Source organism: Ixodes scapularis, unplaced genomic scaffold (assembly GCF_016920785.2).
Source record: "Ixodes scapularis isolate PalLabHiFi unplaced genomic scaffold, ASM1692078v2 PGA_scaffold1__304_contigs__length_218370807, whole genome shotgun sequence".
Classification (NCBI taxonomy): Eukaryota; Metazoa; Arthropoda; class Arachnida; order Ixodida; family Ixodidae; genus Ixodes; species Ixodes scapularis.
Genome location: NW_024609846.1, coordinates 180,964,720 through 180,984,999, shown reverse-complemented (window position 1 = coordinate 180,984,999; position 20,280 = coordinate 180,964,720). Strand labels below are relative to the sequence as shown.

General features: G+C 47.0%; 2 protein-coding genes across 3 annotated transcripts in view; one reads left to right on the top strand and one right to left on the bottom strand.

Moving 5' to 3' along the window:
• LOC8027631 (tyrosine-protein kinase CSK) overlaps positions 1-15,855 on the top strand; it is a 50,704-nt gene extending 34,849 nt beyond the window's left edge. For both annotated transcript variants that reach the window (XM_029992175.3, XM_040504449.2), the window contains exons 11-12: positions 1,716-1,986; positions 12,133-15,855. In XM_029992175.3, the coding sequence (XP_029848035.1) occupies positions 1,716-1,907 (192 nt within the window). In that variant the 3' untranslated portion in view covers positions 1,908-1,986; positions 12,133-15,855. The remainder of the gene's footprint in view (positions 1-1,715; positions 1,987-12,132) is intronic.
• Positions 15,856-17,522: 1,667 nt separating this feature from the next.
• LOC8027632 lies at positions 17,523-19,950 on the bottom strand. The gene is made up of 2 exons (XM_029992174.3): positions 19,364-19,950; positions 17,523-18,642 (listed from the first exon to the last, which is right to left on the bottom strand). Exons 1-2 carry the CDS (start codon positions 19,781-19,783, stop codon positions 17,695-17,697), a joined length of 1,368 nt encoding a protein of 455 aa, XP_029848034.2. The 5' UTR covers positions 19,784-19,950; the 3' UTR covers positions 17,523-17,694.
• Positions 19,951-20,280: the final 330 nt, after the last annotated feature.

Sequence of the window (20,280 nt, the reverse complement as noted above, 5' to 3'; positions counted from 1 at the left end):
ATTGCTTCTGCTTCCGACAAACAAATATTGTAAGAACTACTTCGCGCGGTGTAGGAACATGGAGCAAAACTTCCTTTTTTCTTGAGGTGAAAACGGGTATAACATAAAATAAATTCTTTATACAAAGGTAAGTTGTCTGATGGCATGCATTTTGGCCTGAAAAATTGATGTTTCGGTTATAGTGCGGTACCGCTTATAGTGCGGATTTTCGCGACTCCCCCGACATACGTTATATGCGGTCTACACTGTATTATGGTATGTGTCTCTCGTGCATTTTTGCTCATGGACCTAACGGATACCCGTGCCCCAGTTCTTCAAGATTATCTCCAAGTTTTGGGTGGGCACTTGTTTGGCATTTTGGGGTGGACACCTTGCCAGGATGTCTGTGTGGCCAGGGTCAAGAAAGAGGAAAGATCTGGAAGCTTCCGGTTAATCTGCACGGCCGTGAGCCATTCATTTGCCTAGAGTTGCCGACATGGTAAGAACGACAGGGTGATTTTTTACAGCAGAGCTGTCAAGGGCTAGTTTCCCCGGGGTCGTGTGCGGTACCAAACAAATGTCGACACCCGTGGTCAACACAACACTCTGGTTGCTGCCTTCGCTCATAGATGGCGGTAGCTGTCCAGAGTGTTGTGTTTGCCGGTTGTCTGCTTGCCGCCATCGCTCACAGATTGCGGCAACCTTTCTAGCCTCAGCAACCAGACAGCTGGTTGCTGCTGTTGCTCATAGATGGTGGCAACATTTCTTCGGAGAAAGAAGAGCAGGAACGGAACGAGCGGCGATGTGCACCGCAGCGCAAATGGTTCCGCAATTGCCGCGAGGCCGCTATCGCCTAAAGTCCCACTGCATTGAGCGCTTCAGATTCCCTTGCGAAAGAAGAGCAGATCGCTCGCCTGGAAAGCCACCGCCTAGAACAGAAGCTATGGCTCCGCTGCTCCTCCTTCTTCACCAAAGTGGAAAGGCTGAAAGTTTTTTTTTTTGTGTGTTGAAGCATTATTGAAGGCTCTGCACTTCGGCCGCATACACACGCACAGGGCTCTCAAGATGCCGGAGCGTTATCGAAGGACGGAAGCTGGTGCTGGATCCAGGACAACTGAAAAGCCTCCCTGCCGTTTTTATTCTGCCAGTGGCTCTATATACATGCGGATAGACCATTCCTATAATTGCTTTTGGGAGTACTGCCATCTATGTCCACTGGTCCATGTAACGCATTCTGAGTATGCGCAGTTATATCAGATGCGCAGTTATATCAGATGCATGTGCACACAGCCCAATGATTCGGCAACTTTTGCCCAAGTAATGAGTGCCGTAAAAGTGTATACTTATTGGACGCCGGATGTCCCTTGTGACCATGGAGGTAGGAAGCTTCTGGAGACGACGTGAGGCCAACAGAGGTGAAGCCAGAAGTGTGGACGGGCACGCCCGCAACGATGACCAAAACCAAGCGGCGCCATTGGACGAAAAGGAGAGATGACTTGACAGTTGTTTTGGTCACCCTGGCACGTCCGAGGGTAACCAAAGGTTCATTGTTGGGGGCGTGTCCCTCCACACTTCTGGATTCACCTCTGTTGGCGTCATGTTGCCTCCAGAAGCTTGCTACCTCCATGGATGCCATGTACACCTCCACAGCCCAGTGATTCATCAATTTTCGCCCGAGGAATAAGCGCCGTAAAAGTGTGTATACTTAGCGTAAGTCCTTTACTACTGGGTTGCAGCCACTGGCAGACGTTGTGCGCCATGTGAGCAAGGGCTACCGCATGGAGTGCCCCGAGGGCTGCCCCAGCGAGGTCTACGAGCTCATGCGGGCGGCCTGGCAGGACGAACCCCAGGCCAGGCCCCCCTTCGGGCAGGTGCTGCGCAAGCTGCAGGGCCTGCGCCTGGAGGCCGAGGCCGCGGCAGGCACCTGACAGGGCCCCCCCCTCCTCCCCTCCCCCTCCCCTCTCTCATCCTCTCCTTCAACCTCTTGCGTCTCCACTCTCGACTTCGGTAAGTTGCGCTTCTTTCCTTTCCGGGGACGCTCAATGTTCGGGGCGCTGCGGCTTGCTCGTTTTCTTGCACAAACAATGGATGGAGACACTTTCTTGCCGCGAGGGTGTGGCTAGTAGTACTGTATTGGCAGACGTATTTCTGTGGCATCTCAGAACAAGCAAAGAGTGTGCTTGTGCAGCTTTGGTTGGGTGCTCGAGATGCGCAGGCGCTCTTGCGCCAGTAGCTTTGTCTGCTTAGCTGCAGAAAGGTATTTGCGAGTATAATCTTCTCACCCCCGCCTCTTTCGGTCTGGATGAGCATTGTACTGGCTCACGGGTGTGTGTCTCTGCTGCATCGTGCATGTTGAAGGCCCAGGCTAGCAGTCATACTGTACTGGCTAAATTTCTCATTTACAGAGTAAACCAGTGTCACTATACCGAAAAGCCGGACTGACCGTACAGAGCCCTATGGTTGGAGGTTCTTCATTATACTTGGCATCAACAATATTGTGCAACATTGTCAAGGCTAGCTTAGTTTCCACAATGCTGGAGCCTCACAATGTTGCGCAAGCACGTGGCTTTCTCTTGCATCTCATTTGCATGCACCCTTGCAAGTAGCTTTGACATTGCCATAAAAGCTATGCTAACCTTGACAATGTAGCGCAAAAATGTTGGCGTTGGCAAGTATAGGCATCCTATGTTTAGTTGCTTACATCAGCCTGTGCAACTATAAAATATATAGTCTCACTGATTGCTGCTACGGGTGCAATTGCACTTGCACGAGTCCATGGCAGCATAGGCAAATCAAAGGGCCCTTCCCTGTTCAAATGTTCTCAACCGTGTCAACCAAAGTCGCACAGCCAGTTGAGGGATCTGTCTTCATTTGCCAACGAGGAATATCGAATGCAGCACTTCATAAACATCCGGTGGCTCATGTTTTCTTACTTGTACAATAGAATTTCCTCCTTTAACTAAGCTTAATTTGGTCATACGAGACTTTTTGCTTGATCAATATTGTTAGTAAATTGGTACCCCATGTACTAGCTCCAATATAGGATAATAAACTGTGACTTGTTTTTAGAAGGCGGAGGACTGCTGAATGCATGCCTTGCATGTGACGTCGTATGGCACCGTACCATCCGTCGATGCTCCGTACCATGCTCCTGTGCCCGTACCTTCTGCAGCATACGTTTCGTAAAATTGAATTTGTTCTTCTCGGCAAGCCTTGTGGAGAAGAACTGGTTCAATGGTGGCAAATGTATGCCACAGAAGGTATGGGCACTGGAACATGGTACAGAGCAATGGCGGATCACGTGACGTCATTGCAATCCATGTATAGTAATACTAGTGTACTTTGGGCCTGTGGCTGGGGTGATATGATACAGAATTTGCATGGCACTAAAAATTTGGCTCGTATGACTAGTATGTTATTCTAATCTATGATTATGTGCAGTCGGTGCCTAGCATCTTTATATCTGGGCTAGCCCAATGGTTCCAATCTGATGTATGTGCCATCTTGCTTCTTAGGGTGATACTTTATTGGTGCATGAAAGGAAAGATATTAGTGTAAGGACAATACATAAAATGGAGGCTAGTCAAATAAAGTTGCGATTTGTCTATAAAATATTTATTGGAATTATCCACTAGCATTAGACACTAAGATTGTACATTTTGACTTGAGAGTTTTCAAACGGCAGAATATGAAGCACAATCTTGTTTGTGATGATGGTGTTAAAGGGGCCCTGTAAGGACTTTTTTTACTGGTTTTTAATTTGCACTGAATCTGAGTGCGCTGAACGTAGTAGCTTAATGAAACTTTCCTTTTCTCGAATTTCGCTTTTTTAAAATTACAGAAACAAGCAAAAAATAACCTTCTTCATGACTTCCTTGGTTGCTTGAGTGGCCGTGAACTAGAGGAGGGATAGTGAGCTCAGCGAGTGCTCATGGCTGCCACACTCCATGTCGACTGCTCGAGAGGGCGCCACTAAAGCATGTTCTGGATGGGCTGTATGAAGCGGGCAGCCAGGGTGGCTCACATTGCATTTGCTGCGCGACTAAACACTAATTCGGCATGACATTTCATTGGCCACAAACAACAGCAAGCACAGGGTAAAGATTAGTTCAGAACAGGAGCCACTTCGCGCTGCCATACCGCCAAATGGCCAAACCGCAAGCCAAATTTACTCGCCAGAGGCCCCCGAAACCGGTCGGATCCTCGAGCTTGTATACGACCGCAGCGCCGCCGCGTACATCCGGGACTTTTCTACGCTCACCGCTCGTCGGTGCCTGATCCCACTGTACCTTTCTAGTATGCGCCACCTTTTTCACCGCTTGGTGGCTGGTATGTCGATGGGTCATTTCTTGTTTCCACACTTTATGAACTGCGTTTGTTTCTTTTCGGATCTAAAAAACTGAACAAAAACTACTTAAAAATAATTTAAACGGTTTGTGCCACTTATATTTTGTATTTCGACTAAAAACAAGCTTTTAGCGGCTCTGACCGGTGGTAAGCCCAGGACCAAAGACTTCACATATCGTGCGCTTTTGGCACCGTGGGTTGCCCCCGTAGGTGGAGGAGGTTTCTGTGTCGTCCGGTTAAAATATGACGCACTGATATTTAGTTACTCTCTCCGTGCCCGCTGGCTAGCCCAAACCCCGAGACACGTGGAAACCACAAAAAAGGGAGGCGCTTAAATATGATTGCATTTCCCCTTTAAGGTGCTTCTTCTTAATGTCTTAGAGTAAAATGGTAACGACGAAAGATTTATATTTGACCGCATCGAAAATTGGCAGCGCCCTCATCGTCTTTTCAACACATTACAGAAACACGACCTAAGGTGGGTGAAAGAATACCCACGAATATAAAAAAAAGGAAGGTCATGGTGGTTTAACGTTTTGTGATTTTAGACAGCAAAGCGGGCAGGACGATAACAGAACAGGGTGTGTATACCGACTCTGTTATGTGTTCGTTCTGCATTCACAATGGTAAGAGAGAAGGAATCTCTGCGCTTCCAGGATGTACTGAGCGTACGAGTTTACAATAGCGTTTCGTACGGTGGACCAATTCTGCAATTCCCTGCGCGGCATACATTTTGAATGAAATATAGTTTGGACATGTTTCGTTGAGCAGTGTCGAATTGGCTTTGGAAAACTTTGATTATTTTTCTTGAGTCAGTAATCTGGGCACCTGTTGGCAACTCAATTTAGACATTTTTTTTTGGGAACTATGTTGGAAGTGGTGTTCAGTTTTATTTCCAATTAATCAGCTAAATGATGCATCCTCAAGTGACAGTCCTCCAATATTTCTTTCTCGGCTCCACATAGCGGATTTTCTAGTCACAGTTTTTAACAGGGTGTGGTCATCTTTAGTCCTCCTAATGAGTACCTTGCCTCAGTTTTACCTTCAATATTTTACCTGAACGTAGGCGGGAAAAATGCTCGTATAATCAACAGCAATGCATTCAGAAATATTAAGCGGTCTGTCGTGACCAAGCGGTTACTACAGCTCTTTGTGCCGTGATCGACTTACTGCGTTTACCAATCGTTTGGCGAAGGACCCGAAAATAATGAAATGCGAGATATTTTAACACGGAATTTGTTCGAGGGCTGGGATTTCTGTGAAAAGTGTGATGAAACACCACGGAAACCGTTACAAAACTTATTTCAGCGTAAAATCTATACAAAAGAGTGGTAAATTTAGAAGCCAGAAGGAAATTCTACCAGCGCCACAAAGGAAACTGAATCCGCTACGCCATGATTGTGAGCTCGACATTCTTCCACTGCGCGAAGAAGAAATTTTGGTTGTTTTATTTATTGACAGTGCTAAGGGGACTGGCGAAGCGATTACAGTGATCTACCCAAAAGGGCAGGAAGCGTGTACGTCGTCGTAACTTGTGTAACCTACCTTAGCCATCACGAGGGAGGATTTCGTAATGAATACGGAAAGCAACTGAGGGAAAGGCAGAGATGACAGCGCGCGGGGGCGTCGGGGCATCGAGCCAATCGAGTTCTGGTTGAAATTATTAGTTGGGTCTCGACCCACTGTTCGAACGCAAACACCGGCGTCCGCATGTTCGTCATAACGTAACTATCCTCAGCAAAGTACTGCTCTCCAGCACAAATACCTTACTTGCTATGCACAGCAGGACAAAAAGAACATGCCCTACAAGTTCAGTCGTTTAGGGCCACACGCCATCTATAACGGGAGTAGCATGTTTCTAAAGTCCCTGGAGACGCTGGAGGTGCTCGCGGAGACGCAAGAGGTGCTCTACCGCTGTCTCTGTCCTCGGAAGCCTGCTGCTGAGCTGCCGAACTGTTAGTTTGAGAAGTCGCAGATGGTGACGGAGAGCTGCTGCAGGGGACGAGGTGCCTGCGGTTTCGCACGAGGACATTGCTGGGCATCTGGACAACATACGACTTTGGCCTCTGAGCAGGGCTCAGAACCGTTGCTGTTCTACCCACACTTCCTCTCCGTCTTGGAGAGGGCGAAGATCCCGCGTAGCGTGGCGAGAATTGAAGTCTCTCTGCTGTCTACGACGCTGGGCAACGTCGCGCTCGTTAAAGTCCTTGACTTCAGGCCAATCCGGAACCAGGCTTGCGGTGGTGACGGGTAGGCGTGCTCGTAGAGAATGTCCCATAAGGAGCTAGCAGTGCCAGGAAGGGGTCCTCCGCTTTCCGAAACAGTTCTTTGATTGTGTGGACCGTCCTCTCAGCTTCACCATCCGATTGAGGGTAGCGAGGGCTACTCGTGAGGTGTGTGAATTCGTAGCATTTCGCAAAGTTCCAAAACGCTTTGCATGCAAACTGCGGCCCATTGTCACTGAAGAACGTTAGTGGAATGCCGTGCTGGGCAAAAATGCTCTTGACAGCACAGATGACTGCATCCGTGGACATCGACCGGAGCGTTATGACCTCAAGGTACCTCGAACGGTAGTCAACAACGAGAAGGAGGTCCTGGCCATCTAAGTAGAACAAGTCAGCAGCAACCCGTTCTCATGGCGCTGAAGGGGTTTCGGTGGCAAGCACGGGTTCACAACGCTGAACTCGGGTGCTTGCACACGCAGTACAGTTCTTAACGGCAGTCTTGACCTGGTTTTTGACACAGACTCCTTGGCCAGGGCTAGACACCGGTTCACACCTTGGTGCCCATCGTGGAGCAGGCCCACGATGTCCTTGCACAGCAGCAAAGGCATGACGAGACGTCCACCTATGAGCAGCAGGTCTTCGCAATTAGAAAAGTCGCCCTGGTGCTCCCAGTAGCGGGTCATACTCAAGGGGAGTCTATCTCGTCTTGGCCAACCTCTCGTGCAGTAGACTCTCAGAGCAGAGCAATCAGCATCTGAAGCTTGATGCCTTCTGAAGTCGTCGACGTGCACCGCCAGAGTCTAAGGAAGGGCTGTCACGATTTGTAACACAAAGAGCTCGACACTGTCGGGGGAACAGGCAGCTATAGAGGGGCCGTCGGAATCCTGTGACAGCATGTGGGCAGTGGCCAGGTACTTCCCCGGAACGTACCATACTGAAAACTGGTACCGCAGAAGTTCGATGCGGAAACGCTCGTTGCGGGCAGGCATAAGGTCGAGGTCGGCCGTGCCTAGTAACCTGACCAGCGGCTGGTGATCAATCTCCACAATGAAGCTGAGGCCACGTAAAAACTCTTCAAAGCGCTGAACTGCCCATGAGACTCCGAGCACTTCTTTTTTGATCTGACTGTACCGTTCTTCAGCGGCTGTCAAGGCACGTGACGCAAAAGCGACCGCTCGGCGTTTTCCTGACACTTGCTCCTGTAGGAGTATGGCGCCGAAGCCGTACGAGCTGGCATCAGCAGATACAGTCGTGGGGTATTTGGGGTTGTAGCGGGTGACGCAAGAGCTGGAGGCCACCATCCTCTTCAGCGACTCGAAGGCTGTAGCTTAAGTGGATACCCAGGTCCATACTGTATCCTTGTTGAGAAGGAGTCTGATCGGAGCAGTCGTGGCCGACACGTTCGGCAAGGATCGTCCAACATGGTTCAGGAGGCGTCGCACCCCGTGCACATCCATCGGAGGTCGCATACTAGTGATAAGAGAAACCTTGTCCGAGTCTGGTCGTGTCGTCTGGGCGTGTCGTCTGGTCGGAGTCTGGGCGTGATCGTCAGTGCCTTTGGCACTGACGATAACGCCCAGGAACCTGACGGACGACACACCAAACTGACACTTGGAGGCAATAAGGGTGAAGCCAGCCTACTGCAGTCTCTTGAGGACGGCGTCGAGTCTAGCGTCAGGCTCCGGTCTGTCCCTGCTGAAAACGAGGATATCGTCCACCATGTTGACGCACCCGTCGAGGCCCTCGAGACTATGCGACATCTGGCGTTGGAACCCCTCCGGGCCTGAGGTGATGCCGAAGGGAAGGCGTCTGTAGCAATAACGCCCAAAGGGCGTGATAAACGTTGTGTATTCCTGGCTGCTTTCGGAGAGACGCACTTGATGAAACCCTGACGACACATCAAGTTTCGAGAAGACGACAATGCTTCCCAATACTCCAGGAACTGGTCGATGGTCGGCATCAGGTCTCTCCCGTAGAACAACCTGATTAAGCTTGGTTAGGTCGACTCAGAGGCGATAGCCACCAGCAGCCTTGGGTACCACGACAAGGCCTGCGCACCACGTCATAGGTGTCTCAACATGTCAGATGACGCCTTCTCTCTCCATTCTGTCGAGTTCATCTTTCACCACCCCTCGGAGAGGAATGGGAATCTTTCTGGGTACGCTTAGCGAGAAGGGCACAGCTCCGGGCTTGGTGTGAATGTGGTACACGTCAGGCATTGTACCAAGTCCCTTGAAGAGCGGAGCAGCAGCTGCAGGCGGCGTCGGGGTGGGCGGCGACAAGTCGTCTTCGGCGGGTCGGCGTCGGTTATCGAATCGACAAAGTGGACGACCCCTAGAGCAACGATTGCAGCTTAGCTTAGCAGAGGTGTGTCCATGCCGCCGACGACGTACAGCTTCTGGTGTACTGTCCGACCTCGCCATGCCAGGGTAGCCGGGAACGTACCGAGAAGGTTCAGACGGCGGCGTCCCGGACCGATGAGTTGCTCGCCCATGGGTTGGTCCAACGAGGCAGGACATCCCGGAAAAGGGCAGGGGACGAGAGAAACGTCTGCGCCTGAATCCACCTTGAACTGTAGGGGTAGCTGTTGACGCGTACAACGACGTACCGGCCGGACGCTTGCGACGATTCCACGGAGTGCAGCTGGATATGGCTGAGGCGCTTCATTCTGGAGCGGCATACTGATGCGAATTGTCCCTTCTTTTGGCAATGGTTTTATGTAGCCCTCCTGGCTCGACACTCGGAACGCGAGTGCGGTGCGTTGCCGCAGTAGTCGCACAACGCTTTTGACCCATGATGATGGCTGTCCCGCCCCTGGTCCCGGCTTCAAGAAGGTTCTCGAACTTTGGAGGCGGGCGCCATCTTGGTTGACTTTCTCAATGCAGCATCAGCGTTGAGGGGACTCAGCTGCGAAGTCGTTGCTTGACGTTTCTTCTTGTTTTCAGCGTCCTCGTGTTGTCGAGCCAGCAGGAGTTTTCTTGGAGACTCCATTTCGGATTCTGGCAAAGTTGGTCAGACAGGCGCGAGTTTTGCAGCCTGTCGACAAACCGGTTTCATACGATACGGTCGTCCACCTCCGGTGCCGGGTAGTTGCACTTTTTGACGAGGCTACCCAACGCCGTGAAGAACGCGTCAATGGTCTCGCCCACCAACTGCGTGCACTTGTGGAGGCGACACGACTCATAGACCTCGTTGACGGGGTGCACGAAGTAGCCCGTGAGCTTGGCTGCGACGTCGGCATTTGAGCGGAAGACCTCGTAGTCCAGCATGATGGACGAGAGGACCACGCAAGCTTGGGGACCCATGCAGTATAGGATGGTGCGCACTTTGGTTTCTTCAGACACAGCAGACAGGTCTGATGCAAAGGAGTAATCTTCAACTTGCTGGAGCCAGGCAGGCCACAGGCTGGCTTCGGCAAACGTGAACTGCGGCGGGGCCTGTAGAGAGAAGGCAGCGGCTGATGGCGGGAGCGGCGAAACAGCATGAGTTTCCAGGGTGTCCGGCATCTTGGAGGCGCTTCTGACACCATTAAGAAGGCTCGAGAGCGCAAGGCACAGGCGCGAGCGACAAGGTGGAGAAACAAAAATTAATTTTTGTTTCTTTGCCTTCCTTGCAAAGAGAAGAAACAAAATTTTTTTTTTTTTTTTAGAGTGAGCGGATTTGTTAGCCACGTGTGTCGGTTGAGAAAAAGCCCCAGGTTTATTCCGCAGATTGTTTAAGTACACAAGAGCGAAACCCGAAGGTGGCGCCATATTTATTCGGTCGCTACACTAGCATTCTCTACAGTTTCATTTGCAGATGCCATCTCTTCGGAGGTTTCAGTTAGTTCAGGTGGGCCGCAAGGATCGGTGTTAGGTCCTCTTTTATTTATTTTAAATATCAATGATGTTGTAGAAAACATAGCGGTTAAACTTCGTCTTTATACAAATGACTGCGTTCTGTACATTGACATCATGTCAATTAATGATCAGCTGTTACTTAAAGGAGCTGTGCAACGATTTTAACATTGAAAGAATTTGCATATTCTATGTTTGACATTGTTTATCTTGTCACAAAGGACAGAAAACACATATCTCCTTTCTCCGAAATGTTGCAATTCCGCTGCGTAATTGCTAGGCAAAAGTTAGAATATTTCCCGACCTGCAGCCGCAAGCGGCGGCCATGAGAACCACGCAACATGACGTCAGTGGGGGGCTTGTAAAAAAATAGGAAGTTGTGCAAATACCTGCTTGATAGAAGATAATTTTTCTATAAATCTTGTCGTTCCAGCATAAATATGAATGCGTCAAAAACTTGGTATCATCGACAAAACTTTTAATGTACGGAAATATAGTGGTGCCATCTATCCGAGGTCAACGAAACTGCTACTGGGAACAGCCGCCAGAAGCCAGAGGGTGATAGGGGCAGAGGGGCAGAGCCGAATGTAGATGGCTGGACCCAGACGAGACTGTGGTGAAGGAGTTGAGAGGTGCCGAAAACCTGAATCTTTGTTAATTTTTAAGATAAAAACTAAGACATGCAGACAAAAGCGGTTTTTTCTTCTTTACTTCAGAAAGGTCAAGACACCAACTCCCAGATTATTTAAGCAAAGCACTAAAATTGTTGCACAGCTCCTTTAACGAATCTTTCGTGCGCTCTCTCAATTGGAGTAGGGATTAGCAAATGGTCTTAAACTTGATAAGACTGTATTTTTGAGATTTACAAATAAAAATCTCCCTTTGTTTTTAGTTACAGTATTGATAATGGACTTTTGAACAAAGTTATTGAGTTTAAGTACTTAAGGTGTTTTCTTTACGCCCAATCTTAGATGGGATAGACATGTCAAGTGGACTCTCAAATGCTCCACCAGGGAAGTCAAACTAACTGCCTACTGAACCCTCTTTAGGCCCATTCTATGGTATGAATCTGTTGTATGGGATCCCTATGTAAAAAAAAAAAAAAGAAAAGATGTTCATCGACTTGAATCTATCCAAGCTAACACTCTACGCTTTATTTTTAATAGTTATGACCACAATTTTTTTTCTTCGTCAGCTTTGTCATCTCTTGGGCTCGAGCCACTGTGTTGGAGGCAAAAGTTAGATTGACTCAAAATATACCACAGAATCGTCAATGAAGACGGCGGCATCGAGCGAAATAAATACATTTCAGTTTTTACTACTATGTGCACCAGACGATCTCATCCATTAAATTTTGTTACTCTTCAATATAATAAATTGTTTTAAACATCCGTTTTTCCCGAAAACCATCGATGACTGGAATGAAACTGACGGACAGATACATATTCTTTCTAGTGTTGATTTTATTAGCGCAATTAACAATCTTTCTTTCCCCTAATGCATGTCGTTTTCAGTGAACATCTTCAAGGGCATCTTGTTTTTTTGTATTGTTTTGTTCATCTATCTGTATTTTCCACTCCTGCAATGACCCTATATGAGGTTGCAGTATGTATAAATAAACAAAGAAATAAACGTAAAGAACAAGAACTTGCATAACAAGCGCGGGTTCAAGGACCGTCGGTTTCGATACGATTAGGTTGTGCCCCATCGTCGTAGTGAGCCGGGAGGGTTTGTCTTTCCTGCAGACACCACGGCGGAGGTCGTGCCGGAACGAGAAGAGCTCAGCGCCGTCACAGCAAAGGAGGGGTCTCCAACCGAAAGCGAAGCTGCGACCGCGGGTGCGAGCCCCGACGCTTCCCTCGTCGTGGCCAGGGTCCGGCCCCGGTTTCCGCTCCCGGCCGCAGGTGCCCTGGTGCTGCTCTTCTCGGCCTACCTGCAGACCCTGGGGCCCCTGTCGCAGTAGTGAAGTGCCACGCCCTCCGCCCGAACTCTGGAGGGCCTTCTTGTGTCCGAGGTGCTGCAGCGTCTTCCATCGTTGGTGCCCGTGTGTGTGTATGTGTGTGTGTCTGCATTCATGGACCTTGGATGTGCGAACGATGGACCTTCCGGGAGGCGGTCCCCACAAGCGCTACTCGGACGGGTTTGGGGAGGGAGGGTGTGTGGTACCCGTGTCGGCAGGCTTTGTTCGGTGCGTCCCGCTTTTGGGAGCGTTTTTCGTTGCATGTTTCGGTGCAGTGGTTTGCTTGCCTTTGTGTGGTTGTGCCAGATAAAGGACTAATCCAGAAACATTCTGCATTAATGCCAGAAACAAACCACAGACAATGTTTTCCAACCATATATATATATATATATGCTGTAAATGACTTATTTTCCGCGGGCTCAATATTTTATGATTTAAGTCAAAGCTTAAGTTTTGGAATAATTTGCGGGTTCTAATTTTCGCGGCGTCGTGGCATCTCAAAATAGATTCCAGTGCGTTTACATTTTGCCGTAATTGTTTGCAGGACTCATTTTTCGCAACTTGTAGGCGATTCGCGAAATTTGCGAAAATTAGGTCCTCGCAAAGATTAAGTCGTTTACAGTATATCCTTTTTTTTTTTTTTTTTTCAGTCTGTTATATATTGGATAAAGGATTATTTGCTTGAAATTTGAGGGTGCAGCTCTTCTTACATGGGCATGGCGACCCTCGCACAAACAATATAGAGTAATTTCTGAAACTTTTGGCTGGTGCCTGGACTTTCATTTAATTTTAATCTATAAAAATTTTGATTTTAGTTGATTTTTTAAGAAGTTGCGTCATGCCATTCTCCTTACTGGGTGACATGTTGGTGTCTTTGTGGTTGGTGGCTGGTAGAGAAAAGGACTGTTCTGATGGGTCGCTAGTGCAGTCTGGCTTTGTTTACGCTAGAAGCAACGGTAAGGCATGTGCTGTACAAAGGACGGAGGGACAAATCATTTCTAAACAGCGACCTCTCCATGTACCAGACCGCTGTGTGACTCAACCGAAACGTCGTTATATTGTCTTTTCGTGGGACCTGTAGCACCGTAATTCCTATGTTTCTTCGAACGGGTTGTTTGTCCGGTTTGTTTCGAAACAGTTCACTCAATATTCAGGGCCATGGATGTTGGTGTTTTGTGCAGGGAAGTGAATTCCAGACCCTAGATGTACTTTCTGGAATACTTGTACATGTTGTCAATGACTACCAAGTAGGAACTATATACTTTGGGATGCCTTTCAAAGTGGCCAACTGTAAAGCCTTCTTCCCAATGCTAAATCATGCTCAAGGTATATAGTGGCCTTGTAGTTTTGCTGCATCATATGCCCCCGGAAAAAAAAGGCTTTTTTTTTTTTGGATAGAAGGAAAGAATTTTGGGGTCTCTGCTTTTAACTGTGGTCTGCACTGCAAAATGGTTTCTAAGTTTTAGCTTTTTAGTATATATTTGGTTGTGCATTTGTTAGGGGAAAGTTAAGTCAGATTTGGATGCTTTGACCTCACTCTTGCTAACCCTGTTGCCAATGTAAACTGAACTCTTTTTCTTGAAACTTTGTTACACCTACCATCCTATGGAAAGGACGCAACCAAAGGCACTTTTCTTTTTATCGTTGTTTGTCTTAATACAGGGAGCATGGGGAGAACCAAGCCTACCAAAAACTCTTCTCTCATACTTTTGTGTGTTTTGAGGTTCTTTAGATTTTGAGCATCAATTTTAGCCTCGAGCTGTGTGCAGCTCTCAGTCATATTTACGGTTGACAGCCAGGTTTTAGAACTGTCTTCTACTGGCACGCCATTCCTCGAGCAGGCTATGACAATCAGATGTGCTACTTCCGGGCATGTTTGCAACCGTGACCCACTTGGTCTTATGCCTTCTAAGCTTGCTCTGTATCCCAGAGAGAGTTCTTGCTTAAAACGGCTTTCATGTTTGTATCTCAACTTTGGAGTGCCTTCCACACCACACATAGTTTCTATTTGGCAGTTGTCTTTTTAAAATCTGTTGCGGTGTGTTATTTTTTTATTGACGGTTAAGTATATATCCTGAGGCATGCTTTTAGTGTCTTGTGGTCCAATAATCAATATCATTACCGTTAATACTCCCATTTATAGCAGCTTTGCTGGTGGGTTAGTAATGGTTCTGTTTCTTTTTTTGTTTTTTTTTGTTGCTGTTGTGTTTTTTTATTAAGTCGCAGTGTTGTCTGGGTTCTAGTAGACATGTGCAAATATTCAGACTTTCAAATATTGGTGTATTTGATTTGAACTTTGAATCAAATTGTAGCATTCTATTTTCTGGTGTTTATTGCCTACCTTCAGAATTAATTTAAAGGACTGCTTTTAGTTTAGTGTGCTTCCCCCGCGCTGTGGGTGCACTTCAACTAAGCGAAGCTAGAGCTCCTGTATATGGGAGAGCAATGCAAATCGTTGTTAAATATTGTGGGGGCGAGAGGCTGGGCAGATGTAGAGATACTAGCATGAAGAGGGGGATTGGCATTACTTTTTCATATACATGATTTCTAAGCGAAACCAAGGGCGACAATGTCGCGAGTGCTGCTTTTCCGCGGTGTGACCGTGTGCAAGTGGAAGGATACTTCTTTCAGGCAGATTGGTGTAGATTTATTTGAAAATAAGATGCTTGTGCTTCTGCACATGTTATAAAATTGTTTTCCTGAACCTTTGTTTTTATGGGTGTGTAGTAGTAGCACACTTAAGGATCACTTGTTTCCAAACCTGATTAAAATCATAATTTTCTACTACAGCTCTCGTATTTCTAATTCAATGTGGTGGGGAATTCTACGACAATTAAGGCAATTCAGATTGATTCCAAAATTTACTATTTGCACATGTCTAGATTCTAATGTTCTAATAGACCTTTGGATTGCAAAATGTGAGAGCACAAATAAGCTGGTGTAGTCTCAACATCATAGACAACACCCGGCGACAGTGAGCATACAGAGGCGTGTGTTGTCTTTAGTATGTCCACACTCTGAGTTTTATTCATCACCTTTCACTTATTCTTTACTGAAAATCCCAAAGATGCAAGTCTAGATGTGCATTTGAACAAGTTCTGCATTCGGTTCCAGATGTACGCTCTGATGCTGCATATTTCTTTCGCTGACTTCGTGTCTAGTTGGTTTATGGAAGTGGATATTAAGGAATTGTTTCAGTGTAGGCTTGGACTTTTCTTGCACCTTTCTTTTGTGTGCAGTTCAGTGGAATAGGTACACAGTGAGTGTGTGAATCAGTCTTGCCAAGGGTTGTGCCCAAAACACGACATTCTAGGACGTGTCTTAGTGAGATTCCTGTGGAGAGACACTGCCAGCCAAGGCTAATATGAAGCAGCACCGATGGCCTTCTTGTAACCCATTTTCATTTCATACACAGATTTTGGATGTCCCCCGTGAGCTGTTTGCCAGTTTGTACCAGTTGTGCAAGGTTTTGTAAAGTTTGTATTAAAGTGTGATTGGATAACTTTCATTTTTCGGCTGGATTGTGTCATTTTTGTGATCACTGCACCGAATTGTATGCAAGTTGTGCAGACTCTGCGTGCAAAGCTCTAATAAGTTCCCAAGGGGAATGAGCACCTATGGCATTGTCTTCAAGTATAGCTCTTTCCAAGGAAGCCTCGAACCGAGAGAAAATCGCAGTACACATTGCAATTCAGCAAGTGCACGTTGCAACTGTAGCAAGCCGAGAAATGCTTATGTGAAATGCCCAAGGAATGCTCCCGCAGGTGCTTTTATGTAAAGGGATATCTGCCTCATAGATATGGGCACCATATTTCAGAAATGTTTTACAGGAAATGAGTCGTACATTCTAATACATTGTCGGCGCATCTGTGTCACTATAACATCATTTTGCACGGCTATTCATTGCACCACTTCTTGCTTGCTTTTTGCACAAATCTTGCCCCTTTCCTTTTTTAAATTTGAATTGAGCTGTTCTGTTTAAGAAGTACCAGTGACTGACTGGTTGTTGTGTGCTGCACCATTGTTCTCAGTGAACTTCAGGGCTTGCTGCATAAGCAGACCAAGGTGGGCAACTGTCTAGATATTTGCACCCTCTGCCACATAAAATATAGTATCACACACTAGGTTTCTGAAATCTGCCTTTTCACTCGTAAAATGCACATTCATTGATGTCGGACAGCCCAAGGCAGGTTAGCCACATGGTAAATTGTATTTGGGTTATGTCTCATTCAGTCTGAGTGAACTAGGTGCTCGGTATAGTTCACGGTTGGATGGTGACAGGGTGATTGCAGTATTTTGGCAATATTCTGATGTACAGTAGGAGGTAATATCAACAACTTTAACATGATAGACAGTTAAATGGTTTGAGCAATCTTTGAAGGACCAGCCCTGCAGCAAGAGCTAGGCAACTGGTTGAAATGCTAATTTGTGCAAATGATAGGGGCAACAGAGAGTTGTCATAATCTGAACCCTGAGGCTAGGAGAAATAAAGTAATGGACAAGACAACAAAATCTTTTGTGTTGTCCGTTATTTTTATTTCTCCTTGTCTTGGGGTTTAGATTGTTTCCTAATCAGCTTGCCTGCATACCCCTTTTATGTTGCCTCTTATTGCAATACGACGGGTGTGCTGCTGAGGAATGGCCTTAATGGACCAATAGACGCCGCATTATTATTGACAAAAGTTCTAGTGGATAAAACTGGGAAAACTTGTGTCCTGTCTCTGGCAGTGGTCCACTTCTCCTCAAAAGAGGTGTATAATGTTAAGAAAAACCTAAGCTCGAGCATAGGCTTTTTCAAAATTTTATGAACATGATATATAGTATTGCACACTATTACGAGTTGGCTCGCTTGCATCTAGGCACTTTTCATTGGTCAGCACCTTTAAAAATTGGTACTTAACTTGCTAGATGCAATTGAAACAGTGCCTCTCTAGCCCAAAATGTAAATGGAGCTTCTAATTGTCAAGCCTATAGCAAGCACTGCGCTTCATACAAGTGGAGTGTTCATGCAGTGTGAATACCTGTAAGGGTAGGGACACCAAGAAGACAATGACCTTCGAAGAAAGTGTTAGGCAAGGTGTTTGGAAGTCACCTGCAGACCCAGAAAAGCCGGGTCTGCAGGTGTGTTGAGTATCCTGAAATGCAAATGACTTCATGCAAAGTGACCTACTCATATTTGGAACACATTTGACAGTCACATTTTTATTTCAAATGCTGCATTGTATAAACGTCCAAATGACTAGATTAACTCAATCCAACTTTGTCTGTGATTTAAAAAAAGAAGCATTGACATGCAGGTTTGTTACCATAAACAAGTGCACATTTCTCTGCACCTGGAAAAATTCCATTATAGATTTAAAAAAGAGGCATGAATACTGCTGATATTGGATGGGAAGAAGTCATCAAAGCCGAGAAGCTCCCCATCATTGCCATGTTTCCGAGTGGTGAAGAGAGAACTAGCATCATCAGCTGTGGTACCAAGATCCAACTCTGCAGCAGCATCTTCAAGCTCTCGCACCTCAATGTCTTCATCCCCTGCTTCAAAGGAATGTGCTTGAGGAGACTGGTGCCTTGCCAACGCTCGCCGATATCGTTCCTCCATCCTTATGCTGAACTCCTTGTCCAAGACAGATTCCATTGAATCTGGGCTGTGACCTGGGGCTTGCCTTTTGATGACCTCCTCATACAAAGCCTGCATCCTTGCACTGAAGTTGCTGCTGGATGAGAAGTCAATCGAGTCCTCCTCACATACAGTGCTGAAAGCAGACCGTTCAGTTTTTTCATCCACAGCAGACACATGTCCCACAACAGGGCTGCCATTCAGTTTTCCAGAATTGACAGGGGCGGTATGGGCAGAATTAAGGCTGTCCTCAAATTCCTCGGAGTCTGTGGAACCAGTGGGGCCTTCAACTGCAGCCGCGTTAGAGATGAATGTCTCACGACGGATCTGGGTGCCAGTGATGTCTGCAACCTCAACTTTGTTACAGATAAGTATTTCTTGGCAGCTCTGGGTTCCAGCTGCATTAACGAAAAAGGGCTCTTGGTGGATCTGCTGGGAAGATGGATCCGCAAATGTAGACGTTTCTTGGACTTGTGCTGCTGGGCAAGGAATGGTGGGCTTGACTCTACTCTTCTGCCGCATTTCAGTTCTCGAATTGAATTCTATAGGTATGGTGATGTTTCGTCTTGTCATTATCGAAGCTTGTGCAGTTTTCTTGCTGTCTGGAGCAGGAACCTTTGCTTGCCGTCGGTTGGCAGGAGTTGAGGCACAGGGCTTCTGTGGCTTTCTGAGAACCTGGGAGCATGAAAGAACAAATAAATTTGCTGAGAAACTAAAAGATGGTCTTGAACAGGAATTGTTATGATAGAGGTTGCAATGGCTGCTTCTATTTATTTATTTGTTCACTTAGAATGTTGAGCCTTTTAGTCACCAGAGGAGAAAAATAAATTCATACAAACAAAATGCATTCACACGCTTAAACAAATCATCCAGTATATGAAGATAGAGAGGTCCCCTCCCCCTCCACACCAGCAAAACATGATCTGGGGGGCTATGTTCGACAAATGTTTCGTTTCTCTTAAAAAAGAAATGTAAGTAACGGAACTGACTATATCGCGTCTCACTGGCTAGAGGCTCAAATGACGATAGACGGAATTTTCGTCATTTGAGCCTCTAACCAATCGGAGCCGATATCGTCGCTTTAGTCACTTCCGTTCCTTTTTAGGAGAAACGAAATATTTGTCGAACATAGCCCACCAGGTCAGCGCTAAGTCCTAACTCAGAACGGTGATCACTAGCATCATAGCGACAAGAGTCGCCACACCGCTTGCTTGTTTAGCTTTCTGGACTGAGCGAACTTGTCAATGACGTTATATTTTCTACCAGCTTTCTCAGAGCGTCAATGAAGTATATTACAAATATTTTACGTTTCAAATCTTGTCTGAGCAATCCTGCGACTTGGCGACAGGACAAGGAGCACGAAAACCGAAGGTAGATATTTTATTCGAGTTGTTACCCTTTCCGTCGACTTCTTTACAGTCGCAAGCAGAACCAGCATTCCCTTGTAGCCTTGGCTAGAGCGGACGCTGACCGTGGACCTGCAGCTTGCACCGTCGTCCGCCGGTTTCCATAGGAAGTTCACTAATTGCTCCGTGCCCGGAGTCAGTCTGAAGACTTCGGGATCGACGGCGAACCCTTTGTCTCGAGGAACCCGTTCGATGAACACCGTGGAGGCAGTGTCCAAAACGTTGCGCACTTTGACGAACCTGCTAGCCTCGGCTCCCACGGGTACGTCCTCGAAGCACAGTTGGGGAGTCCGCGCAAAAGGTTGCAGCAACAGCACCTCTACATTGGAGGTGCTGGCTTTGGCAACGTTAGGCTGCTTCGAGGGGGGTGAGAAGACCATGGCGCACATCCCGCGTTTATCGTCGGCCATCGCGTACAAAACGCAGCGCGGGGGTGCCTGCTCGATGCGCTTTGGAACACGCCCACAGGCCTGACCGGCTGGGCACACAGGACTTGACGAAAACAAAGCGCCTGGTTATCTGGGTTTGCCCTACGTTCGATAGTGCAAGATCCCTTTTAAACTACGCCGCGTCAAACGTTCAATCAAACCGGATGCTATGTCATCTGTTTTTAACAACGTTTTAACAAATAAATGTTTTTAAGATTTTCTTACAAATAAAAACGTGTCTTCAATTTGGTTTAATAGATGTTTTGAAAAAAAGAACCTACTTTCAGACAAAGAGGAAGATAAAGAGTTTGACCCTGTAAGTGTGACGTCACCGCTCCAATCAAACCGTTGCTAGGGGCGTTGTTACGGGCGGATACAAGGGACTGGAAGTATGTATGATCTCTATGGGCTGGATTCCGCTCCGAAAGGACGATCGGTCAAAAGTCGGACGTGGAATTTAAGCGTATAAAAATAATAGA

Excerpts from the sequence above, each read along its gene's own strand:
- LOC8027632 (XM_029992174.3), bottom strand. The coding sequence starts at position 19,783 with ATGGCCGACGATAAACGCGGGATGTGCGCCATGGTCTTCTCACCCCCC. Across the intron at positions 18,643-19,363 it reads TAAAGAAGTCGACGGAAAGG|GTTCTCAGAAAGCCACAGAA; the intron begins GTAACAACTCGA and ends TCATGCTCCCAG.